We start from the raw sequence: 14,595 nt of genomic DNA, 5'->3' as shown, positions 1-14,595 counted from the left end.
CCTGATTCCATTCATTGTAGGTAGTGACCCTCATACACAAGCCAGTGCAGTATAGCTTCAGTCTCCACAAGCACCAGTCAATCAAAGGAGACTCCTCTGCATCATGAATTGTTGTCATACTTTGCAGGTGATCCCTACTCCGCCGCTGGTCCGACGCACCAATCCACTTGCTGCTCGGCCACCCCTCGTACCGCCCGCCCATGAGAAGGCAGGATACCCTTTCTGTTTCCCCTCTCAGCATGGTGTGCTGTTAAGGCAAGAGGGATGTGATTCTGGCACAGTCCTCTGAGCTGTTCCTAGAGACCCTGTTGCTATGAATGCCGGATTGTTGTTTTTCTATGCATGGTCTGCTGTTTGCAGGGGTATTGCTGAACCTGACAGCAGTGGCAGACCTTTTAAATTAGGGAAGGAATTTGAAAGGCCTTTGCATGAGCATTTCTAGCACGCGAGTGTGGTGTGCATTGGTAGTGTTCCTAAAGGGGCTGTGCTCATGCGAGTTTCTCTACAAAGTGCAGGCATTGGGGTGTGTGTGTGTGTGTGTAATATTTCCAGAAGGAACTGCATCCCTTGCAGTACCACCAGTAAAGGTCAAGTCCACGCACGTTGTTCCGCACTGAGATGTCCGTGGCTGCACTGAAGTTAGCTGAGGCTGGCTGGTCCCGGGGGCAGGGAGGGAAGTGTCACTGTGCATTCCATTCATTGCCATCCTCTCTGCAAGTGACACTGCACTTCTCATATGTCTATTTCTAGTTGGTTTCTGCACCCCCTGTCCAATGGCCACAGGCCCCTGGCCAGGATGAGGAAGCATGTGGCTCCCTGTGCCCCTCTGTTGCATCATATGGGCACCCACACATTTGTATTGTTACCTTTTTTGTGTTGGCTCTGAAGTGCTACAGGGATCAGACTAGGAATGGTGCTGAAGCTAGAGAAAAATCAGCTCCAGAGAAGCCTGGGTGTAAGGGCTAGGTCTACCCACTCCCATTGCCTATACTCTTGAGTTATGATCAGTCTGGATTCACTGGTCTAATTTTTAGAGGTGCTGAACGTCACCAATTAACTGTACTCTGCACCTCTCAGGATCAGGCCCCTGACTGCCCTGCAGTTTAGAGAGGGAGAATCCTACACTCTGTGTCCAGCAAGATGTTTCCTCTTCATAACATTGTCTTGGGGAATTTGCACTGTAGGTAAAAGTGACAAATGCTTGTGTGTCAGATCCACAGGGTCTGGTCTGTGCCCCAGCCTGTAACCAGTCCTTTTGGGGTACCCCTTTAATGTGCCAGGCCCCAAGGACCCACCCAGTTCCACAGGGGCAAGACTCCACATATTCTGAAACTGGGCTTTTGGGTGCCAGCAGCCCTGTTTCCCTCCATGACTCCCTGCAGCAAATCCGGCAGAGCCAGACTCCAGTGGGAGGTGTCCTTCACTCCTTCAGAGTGCAGTGCTCCCAGTATTAGTGACATCAAACCAATGTATCAGTCAGCTGGGGGTACAGAATCTGAAAGTCCTTAGGGGTGATCACAGAGAAGCAAAGATTAAGACACAGTTCAGTGTGGCCAACGTCAGAGCTCTACTCAGCCAAGTTGCTGTAGAATTCATTTTGGCTCTGTCTTTGTCCTGTTGTCTGGTTTCAGGTGGGGTGTGTGTTCTGCGTATCTCTCTGAGCACAGCTTATAAAATACCACCTGATACCTTTCCTTTCTCCGTCTGCATGCAGGACAGCTGAAGAGCTCTGGAGCAGAGACTGCAGAAATTCCCTGAGGACTGTACAGTGCTTGCCTAATGGTCCCGGGGCCTTTGCTCTGCTTCCCTGTAGAGAAATGGGGGGGGGAATCTTCCTCTTGGCTGTTGGTCGCTAGGTGTGAATGTCCCAGGGACTGGAGGGTCCATTGTCACTTCTGATCCTCCACTTACATGTGTAGACTTCATTCAGTTGGTTTTGACTCTGGTTTCCAGCAAGGCTGCTGAGTCAACACCTCATCCCTTCCCTTTACACTCGGTGCAAAACCTGGTGGTAAACTGAGGCACACATAAGAATCATGGAAATATTACAAAAATGCCCTTGTTCATCACAGCGTAGAATAAGAGTTTTGAAGGTCGATGGACTAGAGAGAGACCTTTATGTTGAGTGTGCACTTCATGGTGCTGAACTGCCAGAACCAGCTGTCTTAGGAGAGGGGTCAGAGGGATAGTAGGAAGGAGGTGTATTATGTTCCATTAGGAGCAGAGCGTGACGGGTTGGATCACAGAAACCCCCTGTGAGCTGCCACCTGATGTGCCAAGACTACCTCTGCTCCTGTTTTCCCTGCCAGCTTAGGATTCCAGCACCCTGTCTTGCTGAGCCAAACACTCCAGTCTGTCCCAACAAAGACCCAGGGTCTGAATTACTTGCCCCAAAGCTGCAGATTTACCTGAAAACAGCTCACAGAAGTGTGCTTGTCTTTAGCACTCAGATCTCCAACTCCCAATGGGGTTTAAACCCAAATAAATCTGTTTACTCTGTATAAAGCTTATGCAGGTAAACTCATAGATTGTTTGCCCTTTATAACACTGATAGAGAGATATGCACAGTTGTTTGCTCCCCCAGGTGTTAATTAATAAGTAAAAAGTGATTTTATTAAATACAGAAAGTAGGATTTAAGTGGTTCCAAGTAGTAACAGACAGAACCTCTATACAAATAGGACATCTATACAAATAGGATGATCACATTCAGTAGATTATAAGCTTTGTAATGATGCCTTACAAGAGCCCTTTTGCATGAAGCATATTCCAGTTACAGTATGTTCACTTTTCATATTTTTATAAAACCGTATAGACTGCACAACGTCACACAGAGTGCTACTGATCTTTTGGATGCTGGTCAGGCATGATGGGGTAACGTGCACATGTGGTATGCAGCTTCTGGCAGAACAGATGGAAACCAGTGTTAGTACTTGACTAGCGTATATGGACAATATCTAATGCCAGTAGCCACAGGATGGTGGGTGGCACTCCCTGTGTGTGCGGGAGAAGGGGCCCTACATTAAAACCAGGGCTCTAGGGCACTTCAGCATGTGTCCGTTCCCTTTGGCACTCCATGGCAGTCTAGCAGTACAAGTGCTGGGATGCTTGGTTGTTTCAGTCCTTCCACCCTGCACTTTTTTCACAAATGTTGTTAGTATTGTGGCTGTGTAGTTTCACTTTTAACAGAAACGCAGCATAATGTCCATAATCCACCCAAAAGGCCCCTTCAGAAAATGGCTCAGTGGAGTTCTCTGAACCTGACAGCCGCCATTGTACTGCAGGGTTAAGCAAAATAACCTACACTTTATGTAACAGGACCTGAACTCTGAGTTTGCCCCATATCACATGGAGATGAGTATCCAGACAGACCATAAAGAGCGAAGTCCTGCACACTTCCTCTCTCTTCTCCCCACTTCTTCTTGAGGTTATGTTACTAAAGAAAATACATCTGTTCCCCCCTCCCAGTGGAAAACGGGTTTCAAAGTTATGTATTTATTAAGGTGATTCCCAAAGTGGGCTTCCAAAGACCTTTCTTATCCCTTCTCCACACTCCCCCTGTAAATCTCGCATGTGTATCGTGCAGTGTTTGCTGGCCTGCCACCTCCTCCCCATGCAGACGCACACACTACTAATGAGCTGCCAGGTAAAGCAACAGGTGATTCCTTGAATGCTCCCCACCTTCCCTGGCTGCTCCCATTGCAGCCTTTGGTGAAGCTGGGGAGTGGGGTCAGAGCTACCCAAGAGGGCACAGAAAGAGAGAGAAACGATGCAGAAGGGAAAGGGGGAAAATACCCTGAAAAGAAGAGACAAGGTGTGGGAGGGTGAGAAGGAGACTGTGAAGGAAAGGAGAGAAGAGACTGGAGAAACAGCAACAACTGTTTGTGACAGGGAAGAGGAGACAGTTTGGGAACCACTCAGAGAGCATGCCTCGGCCTTTGTAAGCCGGCCAGGAACCTGTGAAATAAAGGGAAGATCTCCGTAGAGGCTCTACCAGCAGGCCCCCAGCACTTTTTCTGGTAATCTCTGCCTTATTGGGAGGGTGAGGAGAGCCAAATCTCCACCCCTCAACACTCTGATGATCTAGCTCCTGGGGTCTCTGGGGAAGCCACACTTTTGTCACAGCCTCATTGTAACAAGGGTGCATCTCTGCACCTGGTTCTCACTGGCTTCTGCAGACACATTAGCCTCTCCAGAGCAAGTCCTGGTCTGTCCATATGCAGAACAGCTGAAGAGCTGTGGGCAGAGGGTTGGATCATTTGATGACTACCTGTTCTATTCCCTCTGACAGTGGCCAATGCCACGTGCTTCAGAAGACAGGATACTGGGTTCGATGGACCTTTGGTCTGACCCAGTATGGCCGTTCTTATGTTCAGAGACTGCAGAAATCCCTGAGAAGCCGTACAGTGCTTGCCTTACACTGACTGGGTTTTTTCTTTGCAGTTCATGGCCCAGGGGAAAGCTGGGGGCAGCTCCCCTCCGTCTGCACTCCCAAAACCTGGCAGCCAGTTGGACAGTATGTTGGGAAGCCTCCAGTCTGACCTTAATAAATTGGGAGTAGCTACCGTTGCCAAAGGTGTTTGTGGAGCCTGCAAGAAACCAATTGCTGGACAGGTGAGTCGGAGGCACCATCTTGTTGCTAAGCCTTGGGCTACAGCAAGGAGTAACTGGGAGGGCTGTGTCATGAGGCTGAAGGGACTGGCGATGCTGAAGAAACTGAAGTACTCTATTTATCCACTGGCCAGGTACGCTGTAAGCTCCTCCAGTGACCTCTACCCTGCCCTTGAGGGACTGCCCTCTCCTGAGATGATAGGTAATTCAGTTTTCATGCTACCCCAGTCCAGGGCTCACTTGAGTAGTAGAACGTGTAGTTAGTGCCAAACTCTACCTGGTGTGTTGTCACATGAGTTGCCACAGCAAAGAAGTAGAGTCGTCCCCCATAACTGCTCCTTCTTCCCTACAGGTCGTCACAGCCATGGGGAAAACCTGGCACCCAGAGCACTTTGTTTGCACCCACTGCCAGGAGGAAATCGGGTCACGCAACTTTTTTGAACGCGATGGTCAGCCCTACTGTGAGAAGGACTATCATAATCTCTTCTCTCCTCGCTGCTACTACTGCAACGGGCCCATCCTCGATGTGAGTCCCTGAGCCCGCACGTGTCAGTAGGAGTCTCTCTCTTGGCTGTGCGTGGGGGAGTCTGGCGCTGTACTGTCAGAAAAGCGCACATCCATCTACTCCGATGACTCTTCTGTAGTTTTGGGACCCCTATTCTTCCTTCACCCTAGTGCTGTAGGGGAAATAATTGGACCCAGTGCAAGTATCTCCCTCCATCTGCTGGAGGGTCCTGCAATGAGAGGGCAGGTTCTGCTGAACTAAATTTGCTCCATTGCAACTTTACTGAACTCACTGCCTTAAGAATCTCCTGATTTTCCTCAATGGGATACCATGGTAGGAGGCATTCCTGCTGAGTTTCAGAGTACTGCACAGGACTGTGTCCCCTTCTCCCCCGGGTCTAGAGGAAAGGAGTGGTGTGTCTGACCTTGTTACGGTAAAGGGGAGTGGGGGAGATTGAATCCCCAAGGAGGGGGCTTGGCTCAGCTCTTTAAGCACAGCTGATTGTTGCTGCACTCAGCACTGGTGTTTGAGCGCTCACTATTTGTGGTTTCTCCCAAACAGAAAGTGGTGACAGCTCTGGACAGGACATGGCACCCGGAACACTTCTTTTGTGCGCAGTGTGGTGCTTTCTTTGGACCTGAAGGTACTATTGGTTTGTGCAGAGAGAAGCCACTCTGGTGAAGCAAGTAAGGGGTAGGGGTGGAGGCAACATAAGGGGCTGTGATGGGTCCTTTCCATACAGCAGTGGTCCCCAAACTGTGGGGCAGGTTTCGGGGGAGCAGCAGGGCCCAGTCTAGCTCCCATAGGGGGTGAAGAGGAAGCGCCCCTCAGCCCCACTCTGCTTCCAGCTGTGGCCCCGTCCTCTGGCGCTTGGCCTGGCTGCGGTTCTGAACCCGACCACAGCCCCGGCTGCAACTCCACTCCTGGCCCGGGCTCCAGCCCCATCCTCGCCTACCTTAGCCTGTCTGTGCCTCCCCTCAGAGTCGCAGCCCCGCTCCCGACTGCAGCCCCGGCTGCAACTCCACTCCTGCCCCGGGCTCTAGCCCCATCCTCGCCTACCTTAGCCTGTCTGTGCCTCCCCTCAGAGTCGCAGCCCCGCTCCCGACTGCAGCCCTGGCTGCAACTCCACTCCTGGCCCGGGCTCCAGCCCCATCCTCGCCCACCTTAGCCTGTCTGTGCCTCCCCTCAGAGTCGCAGCCCCGCTCCCGACTGCAGCCCTGGCTGCAACTCCACTCCTGGCCCGGGCTCCAGCCCCATCCTCGCCTACCTTAGCCTGTCCACCCCTCCCCTCAGGAGTTGCAGCCATGCCCGGGTTCCAGCCCCACCCTCTCCCACATTAGCCTGTCCACCCCTCCCCCCAGAGTCGTAGCCCCGCCCGGGTTCCAGCCCCATCCTCGCCCACCTTAGCCTGTCCACCCCTCCCCCCAGAGTCGTAGCCCCGCTTCCGACCGCAGCTCCGGGGAGTGGGGCACGGACAGGGGTAAGGGGGAGCACGACGTGAAGTGTAGTTCCCTGTCATAGAGCAAGTGATGTAGAAAACTGGGGGTGTGGGAGTAGAGAGAGACCGTGGTGTTACTTAGTGGATGGGGAGCTAACGGTGATTGCTATTTCCATATGGAGACTACAGGAGGCGAAGCATGTGCTCCTCCTATAGCAGAATAAGGGATAACGCTGGTCTGTGACTGGGGATCCCAGCCACCCTGTTGGCCCCATGGAGTCTGGCTGGGTGTTCCCATGAATAAAGGTCACACGCTGATGCTGTCTGGCTCTGTTTTTCCCTTGTGTCCTTGGCAGGGTTTCATGAGAAGGATGGCAAAGCCTATTGCCGCAAGGATTACTTCGACATGTTTGCTCCAAAGTGTGGGGGCTGCGCCCGGGCCATCCTGGAAAATTACATCTCTGCCTTGAATACCCTGTGGCACCCTGAGTGCTTTGTCTGTCGGGTAAGAGAGCCTGTGCTGTCCCACTGTCATCTGACCCCTCTCCCAATTCCCCTAGGTGGGTGTCTGTTGGTTACCTCCATCAGAACAGGGGGTCTGTTCCAGCACTGGACAGCCCCACAAAATACATAGTGTGCAAGTGACCACGCACCCTCTTGCTTCTCTGCCTGTTTCCGTTCAGTTCTCTAGGGGCTTAATTCCCTCCCCCATAGCCACAGTTATGGGTTTCTGCAGCAGTTCACTGATAAGCACAGAATTTTTCCAGTGGTTTCTTAGTAACAGTGAGCTAAGCTTTCTCAGCACTCTGCCTCAGCACACTGATTTGAGGAGCTTCCTCGTGTGCTTACTCTGGAAATGTAAACTTAATGAGACTGACCTGTTTGGATCAACTTGGAAACTAATGAAATAGCTGTAAACTGAATATGCTGCTGCATAATGAACTGTAATGCTGCAGAATAAATACTTAGCACATCTTCAAAGAGCCTTGCAAATATTTACCCATCTCCCAGGAGCAGCGTAAAGATTAATATCAGCCACGTGTTACCGAGACGGAAGCAGAAAGGCAGAGTTCAAAATAAGGGTCAGAACCTGTGTGTTCCTGTTTCAGATCCTGTGCTCAGACCACTAGTCTGCTTTCCTCTGCTGCAGAGCAGCCAGCATGAAAGAGGAGTTGGCTGACCTGTCCGTCTGAAACTCTCCATCACTCAGAAGGGCCCTGTGAATAGAAATTCTGGCAGTCTTGTGGGCAGCTGACCAGCTCTCTCCTTGCCTGGACCTGGGTTCAGGCTTTTCTTCTGCTCAGGAGATGCTGCTCGGCATTCTTCCCGCTGCTGCCTGTTAGTGGGGCCAGCAGCTTTTGGGCAGCTTCTGTCTTTCTGTTGTTAAAGTAAGGCCAGTTTCCAGTGTTTGTTTTCAAATGGAGGTGACGGCTTCGTAGTCTCAGCATCAGGCTCCCAGGTACCTGCTGCCTTTGAACGCAGCAAGCAGCCGAAGTTCCTTGCCGTTCACTGTGTGTGAACATGCATGGATATGCACTTACTGCTGCAGCCTGCTGGAGGCCTGCATGCAGGGCTCTGTTTGCATCTGCCTGTGACTAAGTACATGTCCAACCATGCATGCACATGCATTCGTGTGCATGTCCCTAGGGAGGAAGGATGGTCTGGACGTTCAAGCACAAAACTAGGACTCAGGACATCTGGCTTCTGTTCTCGACTTTGCTGCTGACCTGTTGACCCTGCGGAAGTCCCTTAATGGCTCTATCCCTCAGTTTCCCCATCTGTAAAATGGGGGAGGGGGAAATTTCTCCTAACTTCCCACGACTGTAGTGACAGTACAGCCATTAATACCTGCACGGGGCTTTGACAGTGATAACCATTATAGAGAGATGGGTGCCTGTTAAAAAAATCGGTCTCTAACAGCTTCTTTTTATAGACATTAAAGACCCAGTATCACTTTTGTAAGGGTATGGACTTGTCCCCAGGGTCTTTGCCCAAAATTTCTCCCCTCTCCACATTTCTCCAGTGGCTGTCACCTTCTGCCTGCCACTGTGTTTCAGTGGTGAAGTGACTCCTGTATGTGTATAGTTTGGGATGCATCAAGGAGGGTGCTGTCCCAGGGAATATACATAATATCTGGCATTCTAAATGGGTAATTTAAGAAAAACCTACTGCCGTCATCTTCTTTTTCACTGAGACGAGCGTAAGCAGGGCAGATACAGCTAAAGAAATGAAAACCAAACCACTGTGACAAGGTAAAAGGTGCTCCTGATTCCCTGGAGCATAAGGAATTCCAGGAAAGCCTGGCTTCCCTGCCTATCACCTGGGTGAGCTGGGATGGGTTAGCTATAAAAGCTGCTGTGGTGGCAGCTACCTCTGTGGATGGAGGTGTTCCCTTCCCTCCCAGCTTACTCGAAGCAGGAGAGGTTCTGGTGTTGCTTACCAAGTGTTGTCAGTAGTTTTGCTTTGGGGTTTAGATTTTGTGTTAATAAAGCCAGCCTGGAGTAAAGGAACATGAACTATAGTTGAGGGCTTTATTTTCCCTCCCAGCTGCTGTATCTGCCCTGCTTATGCTCAGTAACCCTGTCTCTGCTGGGAGCCGATCATCTTTGCAGCAGTACTTCTGCAGCCCCTTTCTGCTGGATGAAGATGATTCACCCTGGCCACTTCCTGCAGGAGGCAGCTAGGTGCATGGCAGGCAAAGGCATGGATTGTGGAGTTGCCTGTGTCCCCAGCTTGCCATATCAATCAGTTCCCTTTTGCTTCTTCCTCCTCCCGCAGGAATGTTTCACGCCGTTCATCAACGGCAGCTTCTTTGAGCATGATGGGCAGCCCTACTGTGAGGTGCATTATCATGAACGCCGCGGCTCGCTGTGTTCCGGCTGCCAGAAGCCCATCACAGGACGCTGCATCACTGCCATGGCCAAGAAATTTCATCCAGAACACTTTGTCTGTGCCTTCTGCCTCAAGCAGCTCAACAAAGGAACCTTCAAGGAACAGAATGACAAGCCCTACTGTCAGAACTGCTTCCTCAAACTCTTCTGCTAGACACATCCTAGCTGGGAACGGAGCATCTTTCTGCCACCTCACTAGGCAGCCATCTCTCTGACCATTACTGTGATTTAGAAACCTTGCCGGGGCGGGAGGGGGTGTGGGGAGGGTACTAATTGCTGCTCCAGAGAGATGAGATGGACCATTAAACTGGAAATGCCCGTGCTGTGTTTCAGTGGGGAGATGCTGAGCCCCCTCATTAAAGTGTTGTATGATTGTTGACAGCCGAGAGGAGCCTGAGGCTCTAGCGAGGAGGTGCCTTTCTCAAGGAGAGGGCTGGATAAAGTCTGTCGAGTTCAGCCTTGAGTCACCTCTGTGAGCCAACATGTGACACTTCCAAACAAAACATCCTTGGCTTTGGTGACACTTCTCTCTCGCTGGGGCATTTAAGTGCTTTGTAACCCAAGCAGTAGCGCTGCTACCTCTGCATTGCCCAGGCTGTGCATGGTCGAGTCCTGGGGCACACAGGATTTACTAAGATTACAGCAGCAGCCCCAGAAGCTGTAAAGTCCCTGCAGTGGAGTCTTTCCAGTTCAGTAACACTGCAGGGAATTGATGCCACTTATTTTTTAGAAAGGGGGAGTAGGGGGCTACTCTCTTTTTCTAGTTGGTGATTCTCTCCCCCTCCTCAACACACTGGGGCAGGAGGTGGGGAGAAGAAAACCCCCTCCCTGCTTGAATGGAGTGTCCCATGTTGTGCTGGACACCCCCAAACTCCCCAGGAGTGGTTAGGGCAAATGTTCCTAATTCTGCTGCTCCTGGGAGAGAGGAGGAGACTGGCACCAGTTAATTTTAAAAGAAAATGCAGAGAAATTTGAGGACCTAGCCCTCCCGTCTGAGCGAATGTGGCTTATGCTGTGTGTCTGGCCTGCATTTTACTAAGGGAAAGGCCTGAAAAGCCTCTCTAGTTTTTTTTTTTTTTTTTAAAGCAAGGAAAAAATAAAGCTATAGACTTTGTATTCCTTGTTCATCTTCCTCTTTGCTAATCAGGCCAGCAGTCCCCACTTCTTTGATACTGTCCTGTTCCTTGCTCTTGATAAACATGTTCTACTGAGAATCTCTAGAGCAATAACCTTTTATATTGACTTACTGGTCTAACAGGTCCCTGAGGTCTGGTATATGTGACACTTGGCGTTTTGCTATCGAACTGAATACTGTATGCTTTGATAAAACCTGTGGATTTCTACACTGAGGTTTGAATTCATAACTAACTTACTTTTAATCCTCTTGGTTTTGAAGTGATTTTAAGAAAGCTACTTTTTGTATCTCAAACTGTGCTGTTCTAGGCAGTGTACCAGTTGTGCTGGTTACTGCACCTGTAACCTCAATGCTTGGGTTTAACAAACTGTTAACACGAAGTATTTTCTTTTTAGTGGGGGTTGGGAGGGCTCTGGGTTTTGCAGGGGAAGGTAATGTGACTTGTATTTTTTTCTAGCACAAGCAGGTGAGCTGTGAATAGCTCTTTTAATTTTCACAGATCACCTGGAAAGTTTATTTTGTAACCTGTAAACTGCTGTATTTGACTTACCTGCCTTTCTCCAAAGCCCAACTTCCAGGGTAATATAGTGAGTCTTAATTCAGTGCCACATGCTGCTGAGATGGAGAACTCAAAGTCCACCCTCATGGTTTTATTCCTCTTCAGCCATCAGAAATGAGAGCAGAGGGTTAACTCGGGAAGGGGAGTTCTCTCCTTAGGTAGTAAGGATGGTCCTGAGGCTAAAGAAAAGAGCTGGGAGTCAGGAGATCTGGAATCTGTTCTTGACTCTGCCACAGACTTGCTGTGTAACCTTAGGCCAGTCACTTAGCCACTCTGTGCCTCAGTTTACCCATCTGCAAAATGGGGCAATATTCCTGCCTTATAGGATTTTGAGGTTTAGTTCATGTTTGTCAAAGGCACTTTCAGATCTTCAGAAGGAGGGTGCTGTAGAAGGAGAAAGGATTGTGTGTTAGAAACAACCCTACAGTGTTCTACACTAATGGCCAAAGTGGTCTAGTGAGAAGAGGGTTTTAAAATATGACTCTAGAATATTATAGATCTTTGGTTATTAAGGCATGGCACATTAGGGTGGTTACAGTGTTCAAAATGGAAAAGGCATAGGGAGTTCTGGGATTAACTGTGTAAGAAACAAACCCTCACTTTAACTGAGGGATCCTAGCTTACTATTTTAAATAACCTTAGCTCGATGCCTCACTACCCCACTTGAATAAGTGGAACTGTTTTTCACTGGTTTCCCATACAAATGAGCCTCAGTCTGTGGTTGTGAAAGCAGGGTTTTGTGGAACAAGTGGTAAAACAAAGCTACTCTAGGTGGGCTGAGCATAGCTTTTGGAAAGTTCACAAGGCAAGAAACTGTCTAAATTGTCATTTTGGAGTTGAAATTAGTTTTACTTAAAATTGGGATTTCTGAGCTTCCTGCTAAATTGACACTTGTTCTGACCCCGCTGTTTGGAAGAACTGTCCTGTGTCCAGGGCACAGGACTTGGAGTGGCTCTGCCATTACCTTCTGTGCCTCAGTTTCCTTATCTGTAAAATTGGGATAATACTTAACCTATCTCACTGGGGTCTTGAGGCTTAATTCAGAGATATTTCTGATGGGGCTTTGAGACCCTTGGAGGGAAGGTGCTGTAGAAGGGGAAAATCTTGTTACAGTATCCCAGTGTCAGAGCAAAACCGTTTCATCCCCTTTTAATAATGGTTTAAGAGTCTCCATGACCATTACTTCCTTAGCAAAATGTTGAGAGCTTTCCTGATAAATTGGGATTTAAACTGGTTTGGGGATGGGTCCTCTGCTCATTGCTGCCTCCAAATGTTACTTTCCCTCAAAATGGCTGCTGCCAGTAGAGGGTCAGAAATACCCATTTTAAATTTCCTAATTTCAAGTACAGTTTAGACTTGAACATTTGAAATGCTGTACAGAGCAAACTGGGGAAAGGGATGTGTTAAGATTGCCCTGGGTGATTAGCAAGCAGATTTCACAGATACTGATGGTGCTAAAGTGCAGACCAGCAAGTTGTACTACTGCACTGTTGCAGGTACTGGGACGTGTTCCAAGGAGTGGTTGGGGAGAGGTTAGGCGAGAATGCGTCTTTGGAAGGCTGAGATGGGTTATTCAGGCTTAAACTGGACACAGGAGGCGGGTGTGTACACAACCTCCGAGGAGCTAAAAGACTGTGCATGCAGAGGCCTGGCAGCTGCTCATTCAGAGGCAAGCTAAGCTCTAGATACACCACTGTTTTTTTGAAAGGTTTTGTGTTGGGGTTACTACAGTGTTGTCTTTAAAGGCCTTAGTGCTCTGTTTACAATGATCTCCTAATCTGATGAACTCTGGCAGTACAATCAAAGAGCTATCAGACCAGGTGGGTCTCAATCAAATCACGCCCCTCTGGGTCGACAGTTATTTCATTTGTTTTCCCTTGTAAACGTCTAACTCTGCTTTTTCCATTTAAAATCCCTGTGATTATGCTAATAAAATGTTACCATTATTTTCACTTGACTTGGTTCCAGTCATTTCTAGTCTTGTGGAAATGGTTCAAAGCATCCATGATCTGTAGCTCCTCTTGCCTTCCACGATGGAGAAACCGAAGGCCACGCTGGCAAGAGCTGAGGAAGGTGATGTTTATTAGTACGATTTCTGCCTTCGCCTGGACAAGGCAGAGATGTAAAACTGAAGGTGCTAAAACAGAAACTGTCACTTCTGCAATAAGCAGACGTGAATCCTGACCCACTCGCTTCATTCTTCTCAGCCCCCTGCCTCAGTACAATACGCTGGCGTTGCCACACCCTAGTGCCATGCAATAATTGCCTGGACACTGGGTCATGAAGAGTGCTAATTACCCGCAGGTCCTTCTCAACCTCTTTATGGTGACAGCATTTGGAAATCACAACCTACATTTAAACCCCCTGGACTGCATAGTAACCTTCCTGATGCACCTCTGTGCTAAGCACTTGTACTCGTATCACTGATTATTCCACATAACACCACAGATGTATAGGCTGTTTGTAGTAATAACAATTAAAAAAAAAACCCACATGCCTGAACAGAAAATGTCATCTCTGTCCTAAAGACCTCACAGGCCAATGGCAGTAGCACAAGAAGATGACAATAGGGCTTAGCTCTGGGACTTTGACCTTCACAAGGAATGATCACCAAGAAGCAAATGACAACAAGGCTTTGGGCATGAACCTGGTCCTGTGCACAATAATGCAGTAAACCTGGACTCATTAGAAAGCTGCTGTTAATCAAAAAAAAATCTGTATCCTTCACAGGGACGAGTTAACTCCCAGTTTGCACTTGGAGGAACTGGTCTGATTTCAGATATCTGAGCAGAGGGTATGTGAAGAAAATTAAGTGGCTTTTATAGATCTGAGACCTAAACTGATTTATTAAAATCCCCCAGATCCAGCACCAGAGCATACAAGCAGCGTCTGGATTGGCAGGCTACAGTACAACAGCAGGAATTTCTAATTAAAATTCTCCCAAGCTGCCTAATCCTAAACTTGATGCTGTCTGTGTGCTGTGCGCATGTATGTATGAAATCCAGAAGTTGACAGGAATGCAGTGTTAAGGTCCCCAACTTAGGACTTTACTTCACAACTTAACAAGAAGTTAAGGATTCTCCCAGCACCATTAACTGGGCTCTTATGAACACAAAATATTTACCTGTTTTTGTTTGTTTTTTTTTCTTGTTAAACATGTAGCTGAGATGGTTTAGCACATACACAGGGCCACAAATCACCCACCTCATTCCTGTTTGCCTGGCTCTGGGCAATGGAATATGTTCCTTTAAAAAAAAATCTAGTTTTGGGGAAAAACTAAAATGTTACCTCCCCCAGTTCTTGTTTTTGCACCTGCCATTTCCCCTTGCTCCCAATAATGCAATGGGAGGTTTAGGGACGGAGAGGGGATTTGACTGTTATTTCATAGCAAGGGTTGCAAACTCCCTCTTGCTAACAGTCTCAGCATCAGCTTCTTTGGACAGAAATAATTCGCATTG

General features: G+C 48.7%; 1 protein-coding gene across 5 annotated transcripts in view; it reads left to right on the top strand.

Moving 5' to 3' along the window:
- The window catches only part of PXN (paxillin), a 69,105-nt gene extending 56,022 nt beyond the window's left edge, over nucleotides 1–13,083 (top strand). For 3 of the 5 annotated variants that reach the window (XM_050923588.1, XM_050923587.1, XM_050923589.1), the window contains exons 7-11: nucleotides 4,442–4,612; nucleotides 4,962–5,135; nucleotides 5,676–5,757; nucleotides 6,909–7,057; nucleotides 9,331–13,083. In XM_050923588.1, the coding sequence (XP_050779545.1) occupies nucleotides 4,442–4,612; nucleotides 4,962–5,135; nucleotides 5,676–5,757; nucleotides 6,909–7,057; nucleotides 9,331–9,597 (843 nt within the window). In that variant the 3' untranslated portion in view covers nucleotides 9,598–13,083. The other 2 variants (XM_050923585.1, XM_050923584.1) reach the window with 1 other exon arrangement.
- Nucleotides 13,084–14,595: the final 1,512 nt, after the last annotated feature.

This window comes from Gopherus flavomarginatus, chromosome 15 (genome assembly GCF_025201925.1).
Source record: "Gopherus flavomarginatus isolate rGopFla2 chromosome 15, rGopFla2.mat.asm, whole genome shotgun sequence".
NCBI lineage: Eukaryota > Metazoa > Chordata > Testudines > Testudinidae > Gopherus > Gopherus flavomarginatus.
The sequence above is the reverse complement of the archived record's forward strand: the minus strand, read 5'-3'. Positions and strand labels throughout refer to the sequence as shown.